We start from the raw sequence: 24,331 nt of genomic DNA, 5'->3' as shown, positions 1-24,331 counted from the left end.
ATAAAAATTATACTCAAAATATTATTCTTTTTAATAATGTAAAAATGTTTTAGATTATGGTCAAATAATAGTTGTATACACTTCTTACACATACTTTTTTTACGATACTTTAGTAAAATTCCTGAATATGGGGTTTTGCATTTACCCTATTATCTTTGTCCTCTGTTATGTTAGGGTTTGGAGGAGTGGCACTTCATTTCCAGCAACCATGAACACTTTCTCAAACTAATGCACCTTCTCGATACTCACTCCGTTTCTTTCCACCAATAATTAACTTCGCTTAAATAAATTAGCCATTTCAAACATCGAAGTTCCTACAAAATCTCTTTCAGGTAACTCCCAAATTCAATGATTTCTTCTTCTATTGTTTTGGTCGAATGGTCTATTTTTTTTTTTATTCAAATTATGCGTTCGCTCTATTTCCTCTGAATCTCCACCATTTTTGTGGATATTTTTACCTTCAAAGTTTTTTCCTGATGTTGTTGTTGTTGTTGTTCAATCACAGCAATGGCTGCGAGACTCGCAATTGTGAGAGGCAGCGTAGGGAAAGGGAAATTAGGAAGTGTTTTAGGGTTTAATAGGTTGATTCAAACGGTGCCCCAATCTCCTCCTTTATCTGGAAGCATTGATTTTGGTGTTCAATCACCCCAACCCGTTTTGCCCGAGTTCAGTTCTCCGAGTTTCTCTTTTGGTGGCTCTATGGAGCTCATGGCTGTCCCAAAACGCAAGGTACATTGTTCACTTCTCTGCCGTTTTGGATTTTCTGTTCTTGCTTGGCACTCTAGAGGTTTTGAATTTTACTGCTTGGAATATCAATTGATATAGTATAGTGATGTGATGTAGTGTTTTAAGCAGGATTGCTGTGAGTGTCATTATTTGTGCGCTGTTATCATTTCAGCTTTGTGTTTTGACGTATTTTTAATGGTTCTGGATATCATGCAGGTTTCTCCCCATAAAAGAGGAATAAGAAATGGACCAAAAGCTCTGAAACCTATCCCTGTGATTGTCCTATGCAAGTAAGACTTAGTCTGCTTCCTTATTGTTTGCTATTATTTGCTATGCTTTGCAAATATCGGGTAATTTCTTTGTTATAAGCTAAATTAGAGCCTTAGAAGGATGGGTTCTTAAATGAAATATATATATATATACACACACACACACAGCAGTGTAAGACAGTGCAATTTAAGCGTGAAATAAACTTCCAATGAACAGTTCAGTCCTACCTGGTCATATCTTTCGGTCTATAGTGTGATAGTTTTATAATTTCCCTCAACTTGCGAACGGTATCCTTTCTTCTTTGTACCTTTTAAAGATATATCATGCAACAGAAATAATTTGAGTTTCTGTATTTAAAGATGTTGAATAGTAAATCAATCTGTTAAGCCAAAGAAAGGCTAAGGATCACTACAAAGAAAATACATTTTTCTAAATAATTGCTGGTAATATGAGATCCCATAATCTTTTAGAAAGTTTACAATAATTTAATATTATGAAGAGTTCATGTTCAATTGGTTAAAATATTTCTTTAATGAACCAAGAACCAATGTTGGAAATAGAAGGGAAATGTTAGAAGGGAGGGGGGAATTTCTTTATATGTTGCGGTCTAAAAGACACTTCATTCTTACGCATGAGCAAAAGCGAAACTACTCTAAAGTTTGGAGAGCAATGGAACTTTTTATTTCATTGAATGCCATAGATGTGATTCTCCTTCTTGCTTGCATGTTATTCCACTATGAGTCAAAACCTGCTAAAATACAGTAATTATGGTAAGATCCCTAGGAGAGAGTTACTAGACATTACTCCTCTAACCCATTACTGTGCTACCAGTTCAACAGGAAGTAATCAATAAAGTCACTGATATGCTCTAGTTATGCTTAGAAACTGTATTGAGCAATCAAATAACTAAATTTGTTTCTGTTTCTAGTGCTACTCAAACTGTTAACAGAAGTTAGAAAGTTGCTCACAATATCACTCTGTTCCAAATTATTCTTGATACATAAGTTGAAGGAGAACAAGTAATTGAGAATCATCACACCCAAGAATTGGTAGACTTTACATATATTTAAAATATTTAATCACGATTGGTTTTTTCTTTTTCACCATGTATTGTAGGACAATTGATTTCCAATTTTTTGAAAATTAGAAAATTATTTAGGAACCTCGCTTTCAACCTAGTTCTTGAATAGCCTGATGCATGAATCATGATTTCTTAGGCACTCCTTTTAGCCGATTCAGCATTATCGAAGTTAACTCATTTCTGTGAAAAAGAGGGATGAAAGAGAGGCAGGGAAAGGTAAACTTAAAATTTATTTCCTATTTATCTGATGTGTGGATTCCATCATCAACTGCCTGTGAAGCATGCTTGCACTGATAAAATTCAACTGATTTTCTATTGTCTAAAAGCATGCATAGGTAGGTTTGCTTAGTATTCCCTTCCGTACTTTTGCCAAAAGATTAAAATATTAAACTTTTTTTGTATTTCTCCAATTTAGATTAGTAATTAACCACACTTTTTTCTGCAGGGGTTGTGGTCGAGTAAGGCTTCCACATTTTTTCTGTTGTGGCGGGAAACCTAATCAAGGTAATGCTGGTGAACAGAAAGATAGTCCAAGCTAATCAAGCTGTTTGCGTAGCACCAGATGTTGGTTGACGTTCAGAGCCACCCATAAGTAGGTCCGTTTGGTAGTCATGCTTTAATTTCTTCTTGTTTCCTAAGCAATGCCATTATTGGATCCGAGGTTTTTTGCTTTAAAAGATAAATAGAGTGGTTGGTGGATAAAATTTATGGATTTTGAAGATGATATTCCACATCCATTTTAGAGTAAGCTGCTTTAGTGCTTTAGTGTTGATCTAAAGACATTTATCTTTCACCTATAAGCAAACATCGTTCTTTTGAAAGATAAGTAGGGGTGATTGCTCATATCTAAACCTGCTAAATAATGCTAATGATTCAGATTTACACTATCATCAATTAGATGGTAAGAGGTCCCCGAATCTGAATTTACTAGACCAGCGACGGAACCTTTACAAGAATAAGCCGAATGGCCTGTTTTCTGTCGAGTCCACTCCAGCAAGCAGTGACAACCGGTGTCTTTATTTACCTTTTAATGCATAAGTGGAACACCAAACGCTTAACACAAGTTCGTTAATCTGAAAAAACGCGCAATTAAGCCCAGCTTTCCGATTTTTAATATGCAGTTATTTGATGATCTTTTTTCTGTATCGCATAAAATTCCTATACACTTGCATTTGTACCGGAATGAGCTTTCAAGAATTTTACAGGGGTGGTGAAAGAAAAAAACCGTCTTGGATACTAGAAGCGTAGTCTCTTTTTTTTTTTATCAATAGTTTTATTTGATATGCAAGCTTTAAAAATGAATTGAAAACTGTTAAATCTATGAAATTTGTGTATTTTTTTTTTCTCTTTATGCACAAACTATTTTGTGCAAATGCATTTGCGAAATTCAGCGTTTTACTTTCTTTATTAACCCGTTTACCTGACGAGACACAACATCTCGAAAACAACCTATGATTTTATTCAGTTGACTAATCAGCTTCTACCTGGAAAGCAATATCGCTGGCAAAATAATAAAGGAGACATAAGATTGTCAATTCAAAATTGGGTATACCATTTTGTAGTTCAAAAAATTCACCTGGCAACCAGTGTTTATAGTTCAGGATGGGTGTCGAGAAATGTAAAAATGGAACGCAGGTGAGTTATTTTTCTGGTGGCTAAAGAAATACCCCTTAAAAACTCACTGGTTACAAGTGTGAGCTCTACATTCCAAAGGATCTAAAAATAATAGCGGAATTTTTTATTAAAGAAAATAGTTATCTATATATGTTCGACTTCTCATGCAGGTATGCCTCTATCATGGGAGAAACCTAAAACATCCTGTCATACACACCTCCTCCGTATCTACTTTCACATTATTCGAGAAAAAGCTGGTACTCAAGTGTTGGAACCATCTCTGTACTAGCACTTGAGTATTCGTTTTTGGTTTTGCTCTGCTCCTTTCTCCCTACCCTAGTCTCTGTAATATACGTGTTTTCTGTCTTAACCAGTTTTGAGGGAAATTTTTTACCCCTCCATAACTCATGATTATGCAAATTTTTTAGTCCATTAATCCTTTCAGAGTTTAAACTCAAGTTTATTTTGCAAATATTTAGCAAAAAAAAATTGTTTTATTGAATACCAAACATGCATTGTTTTTAAAGTAACACCCAAAAACTTTTTCATTAAAAAGATTTTCTGATTGATTCAACCAGTTTATTTTTTTTAACTGAAATTCAAAGTCACCCTCACTCTTGGCCATAAACATAATATTTTAAATTACTGTCCATTTTGGTAATAAGAGTGCAAAATTGCACCATTATGCTAAATGACCCATTTTCCCCTTTCACCCTTTCAGTAATAACTAATTATCTGTTGAGTGTTTCCTTGGCACAAAAAAAACTGCGCCGTGGACAAAATGTAAATTCATGGAACTTCAATCATCAAGTTTTATTGAGTGGTATTCATCGAGCGCCCTCACATATGAAAGAAAGAAAGAAATGTCAAGTTGGTTAATCATTTCAAAAGCCGTGACCTTAAAATTGAATCCTCGACCTACCTGGAGGCTAGTCAGACATGAACAGGCCCCTGAGAAATGCTACTAACGGCTAGTATTTGGTAACCTAATCGAGTAGCAGAAGAAAGGAAACGAACGGTGCTTCTAGGCACTGCAAACGCAATGCTGCAGACCTACGCAAAACTGATCCTCTCCCCCACCAAAACACTTCTCCTCAATTTCTATTCATTCCCTAAAACCCTAACCACAGCGGCCTCAGCCCGGGACGAGTACTTCGCGGTGATTCACCACGTCTCCAACATCGTGCGCCGCGACTTCTACCTGGAACGCACCCTCAACAAGCTCCGCATCCACGTCACCCCGGAGCTAGTCTTCCGTGTTCTCCGCGCGTGCTCCACCGCCCCCACGCCCTCCCTCCGTTTCTTCAACTGGGCCCGATCACACCCCACCTACACCCCCACCTCCCTCGAGTTCGAACAAATCGTCACCACCCTCGCCCACGCCAACAACTACCAAACCATGTGGTCCCTCATCCGTCAAGTCACCCTCCACCACCGTCTCTCCCTCTCCCCTGCCGCCGTCGCCACCCTCATCGACGCCTACGGCCACCACCGCCACATCGACCAGGCCGTCGAGGTCTTCAACAAGGCCGCCATCCTCAACTGCCCCCAAACCCTCCCGCTCTACAACGCCCTCCTCAAATCCCTCTGCCACAACCGCCTCTTCCACGGCGCCTACGCCCTCCTCCGCCGCATGCTCCGCAAGGGCGTCCACCCCGACAAGACCACCTACGCTGTCCTCGTCAACGCCTGGTGCTCCTCCGGCAAACTCCGCGAGGCCAAGCTCTTCCTCAGGGAAATGAGCGAAAAGGGCTTCAACCCTCCCTTTCGCGGCCGCGACCTTCTCGTCGAAGGCCTGCTCAACGCCGGTTACGTTGAATCCGCCAAGGGAATGGTCAGGAAGATGATCAAGGAAGGGATCGTTCCCGACGTTGGAACTTTCAATGCCGTGGTGGAGACAGTGTGCAAAGAAGACGTTCAGTTTTGCGTTGATCTTTATCACGAGGTTTGTGCTTTAGGGATGGTTCCTGATGTCAACACTTACAAGATTCTCATTCCCGCTGTTTCTAAAAGTGGCTTCATTGATGAGGCATTTAGGTTGCTCAACAATTTCGTTGAGGATGGTAACCGTCCCTTTCCTAGCTTGTATGCGCCTGTTATTAAGGCTCTGTGTAGGAGAGGGCAATTTGATGATGCTTTTTGTTTCTTTGGGGATATGAAGGCCAAGGCACATCCCCCTAACCGCCCTCTTTATACCATGTTGATTACCATGTGCGGCCGTGCCGGGAAGTTTGTGGAGGCAGCTAACTACCTCTTTGAAATGACTGAGATGGGGTTGGTCCCCATCTCTCGATGTTTTGACATGGTTACTGATGGGTTGAAGAATTCTGGCAAACATGATTTGGCTAGTAGAGTGCAACAGCTTGAAGTTTCTAGCCGTGGTGTTTGATGCATCATGTCTTTGCCTCTACCATTATTGCCCATGCCCTGCCTCCTCTCTCAAGCTCAAAACTTCTCTACACATTGGAATATAGGTTTCAAATCCTTTACTCTCTCTATTACATCTGTGTTCGGCTGAAGTTCTTAGTTTATTTCGGTCAATTGTGTTCATAAACTTGATGATTTTTTTTTTCTTTCTATCATGCATTCATCCTTTGAGAAACTTATTGGTTGCATTGCTTTCTCTTGTGTCTTTCTGAAAAGTTGAAAACCTTTATTGTTGTTTAGCAGAATAACGTACATTACATAGCACATTGTAAATGAATGACCTTTGAAAACCTGAGCAAACGACATTTGTGACGTGTAAGACGAGACAGACAGACGGAGCAAAGAGAACGTTTTCATTATAAATATATATTACTATCATTTAGCACATGTGTGTCCTGGGAATATCTCAGGATGTAGCAAACTAGAGAAAGCCATTCTTTATCTCGGATGCATAACCATTTTTTTCTCTAGTTACAATACCATCTGGTGAGTCATGTTTTTGGGATTAGTACTATGTGCATTGAAATGATTTTCACCAGCATCTTCGTGTTAGAAATGATTTCACTTGTTGAAGATGAAATTACAATAGTAAAAAATGAGCTATTGTAAAACTGCTGTTCACTTTCATGAGGTTTTTGATCAGGGGAAGGAAGCTTTTTTTATGGAAAGTCGTACATATGTTCCTCTGTCGCATAAGGAGGATAAACATTTTCTGCACTTGCATTTGAACCTGCTTAGCTGCTGTATTTTTTTACGAAATCATGAGTACAGTTATGTTGTGGGTATCAAATTTAAGTAAAGGAAATTACATGTCATAAAGTCATGCCATGGATATGGAATTAAAGGGGAAAAATAGTTAAGTTCGTAAAACTGGTACTCCTGAAAGGCCTACCCCTGAAATTTTTGTTGCAGAAAAAAAAAATCATATATATCGATAACTTTCATTTATATATTCTTTAACATACCTAGTTTCTTCAGCACGTCTCCGTTTTAGTCTACTAATGTTTTCATATAATTCTAATCCACAGATGCCTGGAGGGAGCCTGAAGTACACAATTCCAAAATTCATAGATGGCTGTTTTATCCTGGGAGTACTCTGATGGAAAATCTTGCCTGGATTGCCAGTTTTGCATGTCTTCGGAAACCACAGCTTGTGCTAGGTATACCTATGCGTGTCAATTAAAATCAACGTGGTTGATAGATGATTTTCTTCCTTGAACATGTGTTGAATGGTTTGATCTCTTATCTGTTCGTATGAAAACCCTTCTATTGGAAGATGTCAGCCCCTTAAATGGATCTCATACCTTGAGAGATTAATCTTTGACTCCATCTAGGAATAACCTGTTCCACCAAAATTTAAAATGTCTGTCAATAGAAAATATATTTTTGTTACATCCCTTTTATCGTACAGATTGAATTTGTCCTATCTGTTTTTATTTTTTCTGTGGCCAGTTCTTCAGAAAATAAAGCGGGTTCGGGTTGTAGACTAGTACGAAAATCATAATGTTGCTCAGTTTCTCTTTATAGTGTTTCTAAATGAAAGAGAAATTTTGTTCCTAATTTACACAATTAAGCATGCTATTTTCAAATTCCACCTCTCATTGTTAATGTATTATGATTGAATCAGTAATGTTGAAGTTGTTTCAAATTCGTTCCCTCTGTCCAGTAGACTAACTCATGCATACTATTCTAGTGTAAATTGTTAGAGCAACTTTAACACACGCCCCATAAGTATATTTACAGGCTGCACTCCTAAGTGTGCGGTTACATATAATGGTGGCATATTCAAGTTACTATTGTTTGTCAATTTTGGGGTCTCAACTTGTATGGAGGGCACACACAAAAATTGAAGAAAAACAAAATCTATTGGAAGAGTAATGATGGTGGCCTGGATGTTAAGATTACCGTATCACGTAGCATGAAAGTGGTTACTGAAATGGGAGCATAAAAAGAAGTATCAAGACTCAATAAAGTTTTTGGTCTTTGGTCTTTAATCCATGTTTTTGTTTACTAGTTTGAAACACATTATTTATAGTCTTATATCAAATTACAATTACTAACTTTTTCCTAATCTTATCCACTAAAACTCAGTAACACATTCCATTATTTTCCAGTAGCAATAATAATTCATTGTTTACATGCAAATTATTTCTCTCTTTCTTTAATCTAGTGCTCGTCTCAATAACAATGCATTTGAGAGACTATATATCTAAAGGTGTTTCCTTAAATCCTCTAAATGGTTCCAACGACATCTAATAAGGTGTTCTTCTGAACTTGATCTCTATTAAACCAATATTTGCCTCTTCTCTAGTCTTGGAGAATCAAAAATCAGCAATTTTTAGTTGATATTTTGCACAATCATAAAAAAGGAGAATGTTATCTGGTTTAAGATCATAATGAACAATTTCCTTTTCGTGCATTCAAGAGAAGCATGTGAGTGTGACTATCACTTCGTTGTCGGGTGATAACTCTGTTTTTATTAAACCACCTAGAAAACCATGATTGACATACTTCATGTAAAGGTTGTAAGTTAAACAACCTCTCTCAACAATGTATTTGTAAAAATAACACTGAACAATTCCTTCACATCCTGATAATAACTCTAGACATTTTTTACTCCCTTCTCATTGAATAAGAAAAACTTGTTAAGCATCATTGCACTTTTTAAGAAGAAAATTCCATTAATTTTTTTTGTGATCTCCAAAAGTGCTATGAGAGGTGTTTGTTTAGATAGATCAATATTAGTATTAGTGTGTGATGTTTGTAAAGCCAAGAAAAACCCACTTAATTAATCTTAATCACATAATAATTGATTACTTCTAATCTAGGTGTGCTCTTAATCAAATTCAAAAGACAAATGTAAATTTTGATAGTTTTAATCAATTAAATCACTTACATAATTGATTATCTGGTAAATTTTAAAATAATGTGGCTAAGGCATATTAATCGATTAAGTTACTAATATGATCGATTAATATTCACAGTTACTTTTCCTTTAAATTTTGCATCTTCTCTCCTTTCATAACAATACTTTGATATCCCAAGATCAACATAAAGTGTATAAGAGAGTTTTGAGCATTCTATTTTTTCAAAAAACAATTTTATTCAAGAAAATAAAAGATTAAAGGATTTTTCTCTTGGCTATAAGTGAAATTGTAATATCTTTACAAATAAGGTGAATTCTTTCATTTGTATTTTCTGTATAATCATCCATTTGTATTGTTCTCACATTGTAGGTCATAGGATAGCATAATTGTGTGTAGCATTATCTTTGTTTGTAAATCTTGAAGTGTATTTCAAGTTTTTGTATATCTAAAGTGTAGGTTTTATATAGGTGAATTTTAAAATCCTAATTCTTAACATTTTAGTGGAAATTCTATCTATGGTTGCTGAAAACTAGATATAGATTTATTAGAATCGAATGAGTATAAAAATTGTGTCTTGTGCTTCTTTTTCATATCAAAGTCTATTTTTTTATGATTGATCAGGTCTTTGTGCATTGTTCATCTACCTTATTAATTGATTAAAGAAATTTTTCCCATTATAATTGTGAAATATTAGTTACACATGTTTTGATACATTTTATCTATAAAATACAAAAACAAAATAAAGTAAATTTTTTATGTGATATTTTCCATAACTAAATGAAGAAATATAAATATAATCAATTATGCATTTCGCATCATAATCTAATATCAACATGAATATTATGAAAAGTATTTATATTTATTATTATAAAATAAATAATAAAATATTTAATAAAATAAAGTAATATTTTTCAAATATATGTTTTTTTATATTATATAAACTAATAAAATTAACAAACTTTAAAAAAAAATTATATTAATATTTTATTTATCTTCATTTAGCATTAACATTTCACAAATAAATAAAAATTTAAAACCCACTTCGTACTTAACTATGTCTAGATTTTTATCCTTCGCAACTCAATAAAAATTCCATAACTTCTTTTTCCCTTAGTATTGAATAATAAAAACTTGTCTTCAACACTAAAAAATAAGAACTTTTATAAGACACATAATAATAAGATATAACATACCAAATGAACCTTTTCTAAAGACGTTCAACTTCTCTCGATCATATTTGTATATTTTACTACACCTGCAAATACGTATTAAAATCCAACAAAATAATAATTTCTAAACACTAAAAATCATTTAGATATAAATTTTGATCTTTACATTTCGTATCTTTTTAAATGAAATAAATTATTTTTCAATAAATATTAAATTTATTAAATAACTCTTAATAATCCATAAATTTATATTTGAAATAAGTCTCCATCAAGCTTTTCATTTTTCGACTTAAATAAATTATATATGATAATCAATTATAATATTAAAATATTTTTAAAATATTAACTATAAATATCTTTGAAGTATTTCACAATAATATAATATATAATATAGTATATTCTTTTATGTTGTTCTAACAGCCTGTCAAGACCCATTTTATCTCATCCAGGCAAATAGAAACAATTAACACAACTATTAAAATGTTAAAGTTGCAAAAATAGAACCGGTATTTAATAATGACAGACAATTCATAATTTCTTTTTTCTTTTTTATATAAAATCACTTATTAATTTTTCTTTCTTTTTTTCCTTTTCAATAAGGAAAATGCAGAGGATATGGGATTTTTAATAAAACCCTGCAGGATGTAATAAACAAGAACAGTAGCAGGAAATTAATGAGTAGTGAGAGGGCAGGGTTGGTGCTTGGTAGTGAGATGATGACGATGACGGGAGAGAACGAGAAAGGAGAGCGATGGAGCGGAGCGATGACGAATCTGACGGAGATGTCATCGAATCTCGAATCTCTCCAGAAGCTTCTTCTCACCAAAGCCGTCTTCGTCGACGACGACACCTTCTCCAAAGCCTCCCTCACCGCCGACCAAGCTCGCTCCATCAAACTGCTCCAGCAACGAGTCGAGACCTTGGAGAGAGAGGTCGACGCCGCCATCACCGCTGCCGCTCGCGCTCGCTCCGAGAAACGACAGGCCGAGGCCGCTCAAAAAGCCGCCGAATCGCGCGCTCAACAGCTCACCGCCGAACTTGAAAACACCACAAGTATCATCATCTATATCATACTCTGTTTTTACTCTTCATAATCATTGCATTTCATCTTTCAATTGAACTTTGGAATGGTTCTGGTCTGTGATCGGCGACCTAATCGTTTCTTATTTTCTTTTACAGAGGTGTTTGAGTTGCACATGGAAGAGCTGCGCGCGAAGCAAGAAGAAATCGAGAAGCGCGACGAGGACATCAAGCTTCTCGAAGCTATAATTCGAACACTTGGAGGAAAGGAATCGCTCTCTACGTCTCAGTAAAAGCATTCGCGCTAGGCTGGTCAACCCTAACCAGTGGCAGTATCCCCTTTCATTACTTTGTAAATTCAATTTTACACTTGAAAGTGAAGGATTCTCATCCTTATGATTGTAATAAATAATGTTTCTGTATGAATGAATATTGATAATTCTTTGTGCATGATTGCTCTAGTGATTTTCCTGCGCCAAATGAGGATAACGAATGGAGGAAGTGCGAGGTAGACTGCAACTTGCAGGTGTTGAACTTTGTTTTAACTTGGGTTGCATAGCATGCAGTTGACACAAGTTACGATACATTGTATTGCTTCTGATTTGGGTGTATAGTTTCATCACAATTGGAGTGTGTGTTTGAGTAAACAGTTCAGTTGTGTCCTTGTTGAGTAATTGTTATTATGTAACTACTTGTTTACAAGTTGTTTGTGTAATCAAATAATACAAATGATTAAACTGTTTTCATTTACTTTACTTTGTAATCTGTTATAACTTGTGTTGGAGTTTATGAAAATAAGTTGAAATTAGATTGTGGATATATAATCAGTTATGAGTTTTTCCAAATATTTGTACTAGTGATAGTGTTATAAAGATAAATCTAAATGACATGTGAATAGGTTCTTTTAAATGGGCATTAAATACTTTACTCTTGTGAAAGTTCACGTCATTTGTCATGGCTTCAGTATAAATTCAAAATTTTCGCCAAACTTTCATTTATATTTTTCTTTGATGCCTTAACTAGTTGGTCTACCTTTCTCAATCTTTTTTTAGTTGGGACAAGACTGAAAGTAAATTGTCTATGCTTATTGGAAAATGTAATAATGAATGGAATGGAGCATGCATGTCTCAAAACACTTCCTTGGATTTAAGTGCAAGCCCTGTGTGCAGGGTTTAGTAATGTTTTCTGAGGTATGTATGGATGTTTGATGTATTTGGGGCCTAATTAACAATTCAGTGAAAACTGAATGAATATAAGCATGCAGGTAAGATGAACACTTGCTAAATTCCAAGGTAAGCTAAAACACTCCCTATATTACCTTTAATCACGGGTATCTGTGGCTTTGGCCCGTTGCAATTAAAAAAATCAGTGATCTCTTTGTTCTTTGAACTCTGAGTGCAGGCTATACATTTTCTATCCTCAACTCCCAGTTTCTTTGTTCACTCTCCCAGAAACACTAGCTATTACTTTCTCCACCCCATCATTTTTTTTCTCAATTCCGGAATTTATTTTCTGGAACAGAAAATCATCTGGAATTTTTCCCCAGAAAGTAAATGTACACTTAGGGATGGCAACGGGTCGGGTCGGGCACGGATAGTATGATACCCGTACCCGACCCGCTAAAAAAAAATCCGCCCGTTTACCCGCCGGGTATCCGCTTAAAAAATACCCGCGGATATTTTTAAAACCCGCGGGTACCCGTGGATACCCGATACCCGCAAATATTTAAAAAAATATGAATTTTATAAATTTTTTAATATAAAATTATAAAAATAAAATATAAATTAAATTAAATTATAATTATAATTATAATTAAATTTGACATAATAAAATATACTGTTACTTCTAATTTTAATTAAATTTAACTTAATAAAATATAAATTAAATATTAATTTTAATTTTTTGCGGGTAACGGATACCCGCGGGTATGGATAGTATGATACCCGTACCCGACCCGTTTATAACCGGGTATTAAAATACCCGTTACCCGCTACCCGCGGGTAATAAATACCTGCGGATAGTAACTATCCGTCGCGGATTTTATCCGCGGATATCTGCGGGCACGGGTATTTTTGCCATCCCTATGTACACTCCTTTTACAGAAAACATTTTCCGGAAGGTATTTGATGGGTGGGAGAGGAAATTGATGGGGGTGCAGAAAGCAATTGCCCTTTTATAGTCGTGGTATGAGATCCTGTGAGATTATTAGCCCTACAAGAAGCTAACCGGATTCTCTATTGGGAAGAAATTAGTCCAATACTACCATGACTATGGTCCCAGTTAAATATTAATGTTACATATACTCTCAGCTTCATTTTTTTAATTTGATTGAAAATCAGTAGTAAGACTAATTCTTTGTCATTTGGAGATTAACACATGATTTCTTAATAGTTTCTTTCTGTTAAGACAACCTTATAAAAAAACACATGGGTTAATACGGAATTTAATTTTAAACTGTTATTTAGTATATTATTATATTGTATTAAAGTCGTAAATTCCTAAATAATTGTTATCATAGTTCAACTCTTATTATTATTAAATATAATCATTTCAAAAACGCATTTTTACCACATTCTTTCACTGACATTTCACTCTTTTTTAATTGAATTTTACTCGTAATTTTGCAAGTTGTAATTAATTTTAGTTAATAAATAATATGTGAAAGCAATTTATTTGCAAAGAGAGTTTTTAAAACATAATTTTTTTATATATTTTTTATATAGAATTTGAAACATTTTAGAATTTGTTTAATTAAAATTAACTTTAACTTGGCGCTTACAACTTTGCTAAATGATCTTCCTTACCTGGGACTAGCAGGTAGCAATAATAGTTAACAAAAAGAAATGTTGGAATGGACACTGGAAGCACTACAGATTCCAATGAAGTTTGTGGGACCAGAAACCTCTGGAGTAGGAAATTAACTACATGAAGTTATCATTAAACATTTAACAACTTTATTTATTGGTTGTTAATTTCTTGTTTCATGAGAAATTTTCTGTGACGATAGGATACAGGAGCTGAATCCAAGGTGGTGTGAGAGAAACCTCGTGTACCGAGGATGGACATCAATCTAAGCAAAAAAGTAGATCATCCAACTAAATTATACCAAACTTGCTGCTTGGTCTGTTTCCTGTTGTCATTCTCATTGTTTAGACGTTTCTATTCTCTTTTTCTTTTCTGATCTGTACTTCCTTTTCCTTGCTAAATGTGCTCCACATTGATCCAAATCAAATACCATATGTCAGATAACAAGAAAAGAATTAATCTACTTTATTCATACGTATACAATGACTGTACATATTGCAGTTTACAGTCCACTTTTTGTTTATGCAAAAAATGGCAAATATAATCTTCTATCACATATATCAATCAAAAAGATATAAACAATATAACCATATAGTAGTACATAGTTAAATATCACTAAGGAAAAGTAATATGATATTTAAATTCATCTGAAGCATGACAAAACATAATATTGAAAGAGTTTCTTTTTTATGTGATGACATAAATAGAGTTTAAGTGGTACATCTGATAACTTAGAGCTACAAGGTATGTGCCAGATGTTAATCATGGTGATGCACTTGTCATCAAATCCAAGAAGTCCTTGTCTGATTTCTTTCATTCTTCGTTTCCTATCTCTATGTGAGTAAACTTCAGTCAAAAGGAAAAAAAAAAGGTCACGTTGGACCTGTCAAAGCCAATCATTTCAAATTCTCATACACTCATTGCTTTGCTTGGATCCAAAACCTCGAGGCCCGTGTCGCATATTCTAAAGCTTAATGTGCTTCTGTCTGAAAAAGCTTATGGTTTTGCCTTATATTACTAGTTTAAACAGCCATCAGACTAAAAATCCAAGAGACACCCCACTTAATGTTTCTTCCAACTTTTGATCTTGTCTTCCGTCTAACATATATAAATAACCTTGAATGTCTCAGTCCCATTGATTAACTCTCATTCCAATTGTTTTCAAATCATTCTGTCTCACTTTATCCTTCACTCCTCTCCTGTCTTCCCTCTCCAAATCATCATTCTGTAGCATCATCTCTTCTCGGCTGTTTCTATGGAGGTATTATTCTTCTAACCTTTAATCTCTTATACACTGTTATGTGGTTTGTTCAGACATTATTTCTCATTCTTGCATACTTGGCCTTTAATAATTATGCAGAAATAGTATGCTACTCATTAAATTAATAAATGAAAGCGTGCATGGTGGTCTATCAACAAAATGATTACCAAATAAACTGGAAACAAATTGTGGACATTCTTTGGTGTTTTTTTTATGTTGTTTTCAATTTACAGATGGACTTTTTTTTTGAATAATCTACATAACAAAGTTTTGTATTAGTTATTAAATATCAGTATAAGTTTTTTCGGTGACTTCTAATTTTGATGGAGAACAACATCTTAAAGAATTGCATCAATGTTTTGTTTATAAACTGAAAGGTTATTACCATGGGTTAAGCAGATAATATCAGTTTGTAAACTATATCAAAGGAATAATATCAGTTAACAGGCTAGTCTCTTAACATTGGAGCCAATTCTTTTCAATAATATTCAATCACTTGTTTTGTTTTGCAGGTTGTTGAGTTAAAGGTGGAGATGGTTTGCATACATGAGAAAAGACTAAGGAAATGTCTCTCAAAATTGAAAGGTTTGTTTAATTGAAAGAGAGTTTGGTAATCAGTGTCACCATAGTTCTGAGTTGGTTGTTGAGCTAACATATGAATCACACTACATGCAGGGATAGAGAAAGTGGAGGTAGACACTAACTGCCAAAAAGTAGTAGTCACTGGATACACACACAAGAACAAAATTCTAAAGGCAATTAGGAGAGGGGGTCTCAAGGCTGATTTCTGGTCTGCTCAAAATGAGTTACTCAATGCTTATGTCAGTGCCAATTACACCAACATGAGATTCAACCCCTTCAGCTTCTTCTAGTTTTTATCATCCCCAATTACACCAGATTTCATATATTCTTTTCTTTTGAGGGTTTCTTTTTGGACTTGAGTACCTTCTGTCCAGTGTGAGATGGTAGATACATACACAAGTTTGTATTCATTTTGCTTCTCATTTCCATAGAAATCATGACCAATCACAATGTCCAAGGAATATAGGGTGTAGTAGAGACATATCCAACTAATTTTGAGGCTTTTGATGTTTTTACCAATTTCATACTCAAGCTTTCTTTGTCTGCATGCAACTCCAATTAATTATTCAAAGATCATAAACTAAAATATATAGATGTATTTTTTAAAATCTCATTTCAAATATGTTCCTCTTTACTTGTAGTTAAGTTTAATGCAAGTTGATTTAAGAATCTGCCTACAGTGTCATAAAAAAACAAATATGAAAATTAAAGTTTCTTCTATGAAGGAAGGTTTAAGCCAACATAAATAATGGTACACCAACTCACTCGACTACGAGTAAATTTCTCACTTTTGAAATGAAACACTTCTGACAAATTCCATTCATATTTCTTGCTCAGTTATATTCTTTGATTATATCAAATTGTTCAAGAAACACAATATCCTTCTCTTCTAATATTTTATATCTTTTATCTCTATAGTTTTTTCGTTATTCATTGGTGAAATCATTATCTTCGTTTTTTTAAAGTATTTTTTCTTTTTTCTCAAACAGATTTTACTTTTCGGCATTTGATGCCTTACTGTTATGATACTCATACACGTGTCTGTAAAACTTCATGATTGCAGTGACCGCTTGGTCAAATTTCATTGCGATGGTAAGTACTACATTTAGAATCACAAGTTCTCCATGTATCTTCTTCTTCCTCTTTCTGACCAATAACTCGTTCCAATTATCGCTCTGCGATATTCCTGAACATTTTTATTCTCTACCTGAGAAAACAGTTTGGGTTTCAGAACAAAGTTATTCAACAGTTGTGACTTTTATTAAGATTTAACTTTTCAAATTCAATAAATATAAAAGTAAATAACTTCAAGTAAATCTCCAATATACATAAAGATGCAATTATAGAAGGACCCAATCATCTAAAATATTAGTTTTTTTAAATTGAACTTTCTTGTGCTTAGGCCCTAATTTACCAAATTTAAAAAAAAAAGGTCATATTAAATTCAGAAACTTATCAAAGCATGGGAAAATTAATTTTCCAAACATCCATTATGCATTGGTACTCACTTATAACATAACTGTAATCATTTATCCTATTCTTCCATGTTTCCTCAAAAAAGCTTAATTTATAAAAATACATAATTATTTTATCAAATAAAGTGAAAATTCATTAACTAGAAAAATCATTTTAAAATCAATCATTTTCCATTATTTACGCTTCGTTGTGTATTAACCAGACACATAAAAGAAATAAGAAACTAAATAAACATTAAACGTTTTCCAAGCTATATTTAATTAAAATATAAATATTGAAAATTAAAACATCAAATTTTTATTCCGAAAAATACAACCATCAGGTGAATTACCTCGAATATAAATAAAATTAAGCAAAGCATACAACATTAAATTTTGATTAAATAGCACTTCTAAATGCCACATCTCCAACATACAATTCAGTCAAATAAGAATGACATTCCACAATACTTTAAATTTTGGCTTTGTAATAACAATTAATTGAACCAGTTTCCTAAAAAACCAAATTGAGAAAGAAAAAACTCAATCATTATGCAGAGCTAATAATAGCCAACCCCAATTTCATCATCAAAATTTCTCCAATTCAACTTTTTGAGTACACGAAAACAATTCGCATATTTCCCAATCATCCACTGTTCTCTTTAAAGCAAAAAGATAACAATTCCCACCAATGACTTAGTCTGCTAAACTGGGAATTGCTCACCTTAACAAATACAAATGGAATCGAAACACACTTAACACCCTAGATATACCTATAACACCACTCGAATAAAAAAATTACTAATACAAGATCTTAATATGCTCCAAACTAACCCACTATATATCTTTATTGTACCTATTTAAGACTGTTTATTGGTTCTTCGTGCTTTGGCAGCCAGCATGGCACCTCTTTAATACTCATTGTTAGTAATAATACAGTTATTCAAGGAAATGGCCAAGAACTGTAATAAATTGAATGCAAACCTACAACCTAGAGAAATTCATTCGTTGAAGAGAAACTTGTTGCCAACACATTGGTCATTTCAGTTGTAAAACAATAAAACCAGACAAAATGTTAACCACGATCACAATTGTATAAGCAACAAATTTTTTAATGCCATAAGAACGAATGAATAACTGAACTGAGGCTACAAAAACAAATCACCAGTTCAATAGTGAAAAACAATTCTGTCATGCGGCTTTGGAATCAACAGAAACCAGCAGCACAGCTAGACAGCCATCATCAGTGTACCAACTGCTAATACCATTGCAAACCCGATCTCAGCAAAAGAGGGCAGCAACAGTCAGCTACAGTAACTGGTTAGTGCTTCAAACTATTCACGAACACATGCATATCTTAGTACTAAAGATGCATCAGCTACCACCTCACAGCTACAGTGTCATGGAGCAGTGTGCTACAACAAACGTATCTCACTACATTAAGTGACAGATGTTATAATCTCGAAAGGTCAATGTTAAAAATTATCCATTAAAATACCCTAAAAAAAGTAACCATGAGTGTGTTACCATTGTCCACTTCCAAATAAACACCAGCACATTAAAGTTCATATTTACGACCCACAGTTTTATGTTTAGAATCCGCATCTGAATCAACAAATGACAGGTCCAACTCCTATGAGGCATCGGCTACATGTCAAAATATGCCCAACTTGTTCGTCACAGCATCAAGAATCCCTTTTAGGACAATTTTAGCCAAGGCCAAACACGATTACCAGATCAAAAATCAGAATATTCTCAATGGTATGACGGATCTCAGAAGAAAAAAAAAATAAACCAAAAAAAGCTTACCAATGATCAGATCATTCAGGAAAAAACCAAGTCAACTAATTGTCTGTTTAATCAGCACATTGGTAAAAAATCAGTCCTAAATCAGCATATTCTTGCAACCAGCATCAAATTCACGACCAATCATCAATGACATAGAAACAGCATCAACAGCAACAAAGCCAACATGCGCCTATCAGGCCCCCATCACTTTTCCGGATCATAACTATAAAACCCAATAAGTTTTTCAATATAAATTAACTGAGCTTTCACTAGATTAGTCACTCCTTCCTATAAAGTGGGAAATGAAAATGGAGATGTGGAGAGAGAAAATTGTAAACAGCAGAATGAAAGTAAAATGGAAAAATCCCTTAAACTGAGGTAGAATCATCCTATCAACTACAAGGTCTAATAGTTACCAAACACTGAAGATGACATAGCAAGTCCAAATATAAAAACATCCAAACATCGAGGAAGTCTGACCCTACCAAACAGCACTTAGATCATAAAATCCTTCAATGACTCTGATAAGACCATTCACACAGACTAAAAGATCCAACAACAGCAAAACAGCTACAGGTCCAGCATCTCTAGAATTTTTCATGTGAAGCATATCTTATTCCTGCAAGACAACAAATATGGAAAAGTCACAATAAATAAATAACTTGTTGACTAAAAGGTTGGTAAATTCCATTACTGCATTAAGACAAGTTACTTACATCACCATTCGAATTTCGAGGGGAAGGGCTTCGTGAAGCTTCAGGGCGACCGCGTGGTGATACACTGCGCGGGGAAGGAGATCGTCCATCACGGCTACGGCTACGGCTACGATTTGCTGGACTTTCACCCCGTGGACTTTTCCTAGGGGAAGTACTCCTTTGGGGAGAAGTGCTCCGCTGTGGGGAAGGACTCTTTCTAGGACTAGGACTGCGTCGTACAGGTGAGCGACTATAACAAATATCAAGGAAAGAGTGAAACATAATTACAATAAGGAATGGGGTAAAAACAATTGCAAGAACTATATATCAACAAATGAAGACCTGTCAACTGATCTGCTCCGGCTTCTACTGTGATGCTCATCATCATAGCGTGCCCTCCCACGACCCTTGTAATCAAGACTGGTACTACGGCTCCTGCTTCTGTGACGATAATCTCTGTCTTTCCCACGGTACCTGTCACGTTCATACCTATCATAGCTTCTACTGCGACTTCGCTTCCTGTAATCCCTGTCTTTGTCATCACGATACCTGCAGATGACATTAATAAATTCATTTCAATTGCCAAATATGATTTTCAAAATGACTGGATAAATGGCATTTGGAATGTTTGGAAGTAATATTTTGGGGGAATAATAGCTTTTTCTTCAAAAGATAAAACTGAAAAAAATGTTTCCCAGACAATGTTAATCCTAACACGTAATTCTTTTAAAAACATTTGACAACATAACTGTATGTTAACTAAACTCTGTCCAATAAATGACAGTTGAAAGGGGGAAAGCATTCAGCATTCACTAGATAAGGGAAGGCTAGTATATGCTGAGCACAGGTTTGTTTTAACTTTCCCTTTCAACCCTGGACTTCAGGTAACAGCATAAAGAATCCAGGGCAAAACAATAAAAAGAAATATGCGTTTACTTATGAAAAACAACATAAGTACAAAATTAGATTGCATAATGTACAGTCTGATTGCCACAAAAGCCAGCTTACCGTGTACCAATGAAGATTCCAAAATATTGTTTTAGCTGTAACATGGACTTCTCATAACATATAAACAAAAGCTAAGAAAAAATATGAAATTGATCATCAAATTGAACTAAAAGCAGGCAATCAAAGCATGCTAGCACAACTTTTATCAACAAGATAAATAATTCTAAAATTGTAGTTCAACAGTTCAACACTTCTCATTGCAATAAAGTCAGCACAACACTTTAAAGAAGCAAGTAAATTTAACAACAGCAAACCTTTTCCTGGGACTACGGCTTCTTGACCGGTACCTTGATCTCTGGGCCGTTTCAATAATCCTTCCTTTGTGACTGCAAATTGAAAAAATTAACTAAGCAATGGACAAACTCACATGTCATCTTCATGCAAAATCATTAAATTGGAGCAAGGCCAGTCTGATTACTGTTTTTTTCAAAACTCTGTTAATAAAAAAGTTAACGTTTGAAACTGATAATTTCCAAACCCTGTGGACCAAATTTATAGAGAAAAAATTGGGAACACAAATTAGATTATGTCATTTTCTTCAATTCTTCGCAGCTCTGAATCTCAAAACCTACCAACATCACCACTGCCACATGGAATGCTCACACCCCAAACACAACTGTGTAAGTTTGCAAATTAAGCTAAAACCATGATGAATCTCTTGTAGAGAAAGAGAAAATGGCAACAATTTCACAAGGGAAAAAGAGGATTTGTGAAATAATCCCACCAACTAATTTTCATTTTCAAAGATAACAAAAACAAAAAACCACCCAAAGCAGAAAGAACACAGTGAAAACAAAGTGAAAGTTGATTCAACAAAGGGCAACAACAATTACAATTTACAACCGATAATTAACAAGAAAAATAACAATAAATAAATAACGAAAAATAAAAGAAGAAGGAAGCACTTACATCCTCTCCGCATTAGGCCCATATTTCGCAAACTGGACCGTTATTTCACGACCATCAACCATTCTTCCTGAAAGGGTTACAAGACTCGCCCATTCAAAACACAATCAAACAAAACAAAGACTCAAAGAACCAATTCAAAACAACAAAGCATACCGTCGAGCCTATCAACGGCCTTTTGAGCCTCGTCGGCATACTTGTAACGCACAAAGGCAAATCCCCTCGACTCACCGGTCCTTTACGACAAAATTAACAAATGCAGAACAAATCAATAAAGAAAGAAAGAAAAAGATTATGAATAAACGGTGTCAAAAAAATCGAAAATGAAATTTGAAAAGCACCTTCGATCCTTGGGGATGAAGATGTCGACGACCTTTCCATACTTGTCGAATAGAGGAAATAGGTCATCGGCAGTGGTACCTGAACGCAACAAGATTAAACGTTAAATTAAGAGTTTAGCAGAAGAATTGAAGAAAAGAGAAAGGGAGAAAAGAGAGAGAAGCTACGGAAGGTGATGTTGAGAACGAGAAGAGAGTAAGTGTCGGAAATGTCAGGGGGACCCGAGCGTCCGAAGTGAGACATGTTCGTTAGCACAGAGAGACAGAGCCCAAGAAGATGATAAAGATAAGAGAGGAAAAGAAAAGATAGAGAGATTAGGGATTAAGAAGAAGAAGGGCTAGGGTTTGGGTTTGTGAAGCGTTGGCCGCTGAAACCAAACCTTCCTGAACATTCGTTTTGCCAAAGCCTCTATTTATATCTTCACGTGCAACTCTTTCTAACATTTTTTTTTTTATTTCTTCTTCTTACCAGCGTTGTGCCAAAATTAAATAAACTATTACTATTCACCATATCCATCGACGCTCGAATTTCGACTTTTTGAAAACATAATCTTCACCTGATTTTTCATTTTTTTTTAATTGAAAATAAAAATTTATTTGATAACTTTTAAATATTATACTAAATTAATTAAATAACTGGTATATGTTTTAATTATCAATATATTTATTTGATTGTCATTTACTTGTTTTCCAATTTTAGTCTGTATTGCTCTTCATGAATTATACTTGTATTTTTAATATTTACTTCAACATTTTATTTTGAATTATTTCACAAAGATAATTATTCCTTTTATATATATATATATATATATATATATATATATATATATATAAAAGAATAGTTTTAAAGTATACAAATCAAATAGTTAACACAAATGTTTACTTAAATATTGTGTAATAAATCATATGATTATCAATCATATGAATAATTGTATCAATTCAATGGACTATCGTTAATTTATAACACTCCCCTTTAGGTATCCATTGATAAGAGGATGTGTCTCGTTAAAACCTTATTAGGACAAACCAAACCCTTTTGTATCAAATCAAATATAGTTAATACAAATGTTTACTTAAATAGTGAGTAATAAATGATAGTGAGTAATAAATGATATGAGTATCAATCATATCAATTTATCAATCGTATGAGTAATTGTATCAACTCAATGGTCAATGGACCATCATTAATTTATAACACTCCCCCTTCCCCCCCTTGGGTGTCCATTGATAAGAGAATGTGTCTCGTTAAAACCTTATTAGGACAAACCGTGTTGAGCTTTTTAGTACATCATCTATATAATATCATTTTTTACATCTCTTATTTTTTTCCCTTCATGTAAACTTACACCATTAAGATAGATGATGAAGTCTAATATTATGAACCAATTGCTCAAAAATTCTCTTTGGCAAAGACTTTGTAAATAAATCTGCTAGATTTTTGCATAAACAAATCTTTCGAATCTCTACATCATCATTTCAATTGAGCAATGCACTATTGTCTTCATATATGGTTGTTAATTCCATTCTCTTTTAGGATAGAGCACAAGTTTATCGCACATGAATTATAGACCTTAACTAAACATATTAACGACTTGCCTCATGTAATGCTAAAAATTATGCAGAATTTTGACTATGTTGTTATAGTCTCTTTCACATATCGTCATGAAATCATTGTGCTACTACATGTTAACAAATATTTTTTTTGTGATCAACCATTGTGACATTGTGAGAATATAATAAATAACATGTATTTGCATAACCCCTTAGGTATGATTCTTAATCATTTGGATAAAATAAGCTCATATTCGTAGTACCCTTACGGTAATGAAGTATATGTTTTACACCAATCCATTTTCTTCTTGTAGTTTAAGAACTATATCTTGCTTAAAAAAATCAGCAAATGAAATATCAGATCGAGTATAATTAGCAAGATACATTAATGTTCTTATGACACTAAGATATGGTACTTCTGGACTAAGAAGATCTTCATCGATTTCTTAAGGTTTAAGAAAAGCCTTTATCAATATCTAACAATCTCACAACTATTGGAGTGCATAATGTAAGTGACTTGTCCATTTAGAACATTTTAAGCACCTTAATTATATAAGGCTCTTGATGTATAAAAACACCTTTATTTAAATACTCAATTTCTAATTTCTAACAAGACTTTGCCCTTCAAAGATTTGTTATCTCAAATTTTTTCTTTTTGAGTAATCAATTGTCTTATGAGTTAATCAGAAGTTTCAACGATATTTATGTCATCTACATAAACAATAATTATAACAAATTCATTTTCTAATATTTTCATATAAATACAAGG

General features: G+C 34.2%; 5 protein-coding genes across 10 annotated transcripts; 4 read left to right on the top strand and 1 right to left on the bottom strand.

The window, feature by feature from the left end:
- Nucleotides 1-99: 99 nt before the first annotated feature.
- LOC114176585 lies at nucleotides 100-2,971 on the top strand. Its single transcript, XM_028061667.1, has 4 exons — nucleotides 100-332; nucleotides 506-729; nucleotides 943-1,016; nucleotides 2,523-2,971. The coding sequence occupies exons 2-4, from the start codon at nucleotides 508-510 to the stop codon at nucleotides 2,614-2,616; spliced, it is 390 nt and encodes a 129-aa protein (XP_027917468.1). The 5' UTR covers nucleotides 100-332; nucleotides 506-507; the 3' UTR covers nucleotides 2,617-2,971.
- Nucleotides 2,972-4,312: 1,341 nt separating this feature from the next.
- LOC114176103 (pentatricopeptide repeat-containing protein At5g18390, mitochondrial) lies at nucleotides 4,313-7,510 on the top strand. The gene is made up of 2 exons (XM_028061035.1): nucleotides 4,313-6,165; nucleotides 7,147-7,510. The coding sequence occupies exon 1, from the start codon at nucleotides 4,734-4,736 to the stop codon at nucleotides 6,078-6,080; it is 1,347 nt and encodes a 448-aa protein (XP_027916836.1). The 5' UTR covers nucleotides 4,313-4,733; the 3' UTR covers nucleotides 6,081-6,165; nucleotides 7,147-7,510.
- Nucleotides 7,511-10,789: 3,279 nt separating this feature from the next.
- Nucleotides 10,790-11,929, top strand: LOC114176114. 3 transcript variants are annotated; one of them, XM_028061048.1, is made up of 3 exons: nucleotides 10,790-11,207; nucleotides 11,334-11,500; nucleotides 11,637-11,929. In XM_028061048.1, the coding sequence occupies exons 1-2, from the start codon at nucleotides 10,829-10,831 to the stop codon at nucleotides 11,465-11,467; spliced, it is 513 nt and encodes a 170-aa protein (XP_027916849.1). In that variant the 5' UTR covers nucleotides 10,790-10,828; the 3' UTR covers nucleotides 11,468-11,500; nucleotides 11,637-11,929. The 3 variants fall into 3 exon arrangements, 2 of the variants coding, with proteins under 2 accessions (XP_027916849.1, XP_027916848.1); XR_003602967.1 differs by having other exon boundaries at nucleotides 10,791-11,207; nucleotides 11,334-11,526; XM_028061047.1 differs by having other exon boundaries at nucleotides 10,791-11,207; nucleotides 11,334-11,929.
- Nucleotides 11,930-14,772: 2,843 nt separating this feature from the next.
- Nucleotides 14,773-16,346, top strand: LOC114179344 (heavy metal-associated isoprenylated plant protein 45-like). The gene is made up of 3 exons (XM_028065664.1): nucleotides 14,773-15,240; nucleotides 15,753-15,825; nucleotides 15,916-16,346. The coding sequence occupies exons 1-3, from the start codon at nucleotides 15,235-15,237 to the stop codon at nucleotides 16,110-16,112; spliced, it is 276 nt and encodes a 91-aa protein (XP_027921465.1). The 5' UTR covers nucleotides 14,773-15,234; the 3' UTR covers nucleotides 16,113-16,346.
- A 1,872-nt stretch (nucleotides 16,347-18,218) lies between these two features.
- Nucleotides 18,219-22,407, bottom strand: LOC114178194 (serine/arginine-rich splicing factor SC35). 4 transcript variants are annotated; one of them, XR_003603303.1, is made up of 11 exons: nucleotides 22,180-22,407; nucleotides 22,015-22,093; nucleotides 21,830-21,909; nucleotides 21,677-21,743; nucleotides 21,022-21,093; nucleotides 20,102-20,308; nucleotides 19,781-20,009; nucleotides 19,550-19,683; nucleotides 19,086-19,287; nucleotides 18,804-18,971; nucleotides 18,219-18,710 (listed from the first exon to the last, which is right to left on the bottom strand). XR_003603303.1 is itself a non-coding variant. In XM_028063955.1 (8 exons), the coding sequence occupies exons 1-8, from the start codon at nucleotides 22,253-22,255 to the stop codon at nucleotides 19,678-19,680; spliced, it is 816 nt and encodes a 271-aa protein (XP_027919756.1). In that variant the 5' UTR covers nucleotides 22,256-22,407; the 3' UTR covers nucleotides 19,410-19,677. The 4 variants fall into 4 exon arrangements, 1 of the variants encoding a protein (XP_027919756.1); XR_003603304.1 differs by having other exon boundaries at nucleotides 18,219-18,691; XR_003603302.1 differs by having other exon boundaries at nucleotides 18,219-18,971.
- Nucleotides 22,408-24,331: the final 1,924 nt, after the last annotated feature.

Source organism: Vigna unguiculata, chromosome 3 (genome assembly GCF_004118075.2).
Source record: "Vigna unguiculata cultivar IT97K-499-35 chromosome 3, ASM411807v1, whole genome shotgun sequence".
NCBI classification, from domain to species: Eukaryota; Viridiplantae; Streptophyta; class Magnoliopsida; order Fabales; family Fabaceae; genus Vigna; species Vigna unguiculata.
This window is presented reverse-complemented; position numbering and strand designations above follow the sequence as displayed.

Coding starts and splice junctions, on each gene's coding strand:
- LOC114176114 (XM_028061048.1), top strand. CDS start 10,829: ATGAGTAGTGAGAGGGCAGGGTTGGTGCTTGGTAGTGAGATGATGACG. Junction 11,208..11,333: donor CGAACTTGAAAACACCACAA/GTATCATCATCT, acceptor TTTCTTTTACAG/AGGTGTTTGAGTTGCACATG.
- LOC114176585 (XM_028061667.1), top strand. CDS start 508: ATGGCTGCGAGACTCGCAATTGTGAGAGGCAGCGTAGGGAAAGGGAAA. Junction 730..942: donor TGGCTGTCCCAAAACGCAAG/GTACATTGTTCA, acceptor GATATCATGCAG/GTTTCTCCCCATAAAAGAGG. Junction 1,017..2,522: donor CCTGTGATTGTCCTATGCAA/GTAAGACTTAGT, acceptor TTTTTTCTGCAG/GGGTTGTGGTCGAGTAAGGC.
- LOC114178194 (XM_028063955.1), bottom strand. CDS start 22,255: ATGTCTCACTTCGGACGCTCGGGTCCCCCTGACATTTCCGACACTTAC. Junction 21,744..21,829: donor GGCCGTTGATAGGCTCGACG/GTATGCTTTGTT, acceptor TAACCCTTTCAG/GAAGAATGGTTGATGGTCGT. Junction 20,309..21,021: donor AGCCGTAGTCCCAGGAAAAG/GTTTGCTGTTGT, acceptor TGTCATCTGCAG/GTATCGTGATGACAAAGACA.
- LOC114176103 (XM_028061035.1), top strand. CDS start 4,734: ATGCTGCAGACCTACGCAAAACTGATCCTCTCCCCCACCAAAACACTT.
- LOC114179344 (XM_028065664.1), top strand. Junction 15,826..15,915: donor ATGTCTCTCAAAATTGAAAG/GTTTGTTTAATT, acceptor CACTACATGCAG/GGATAGAGAAAGTGGAGGTA.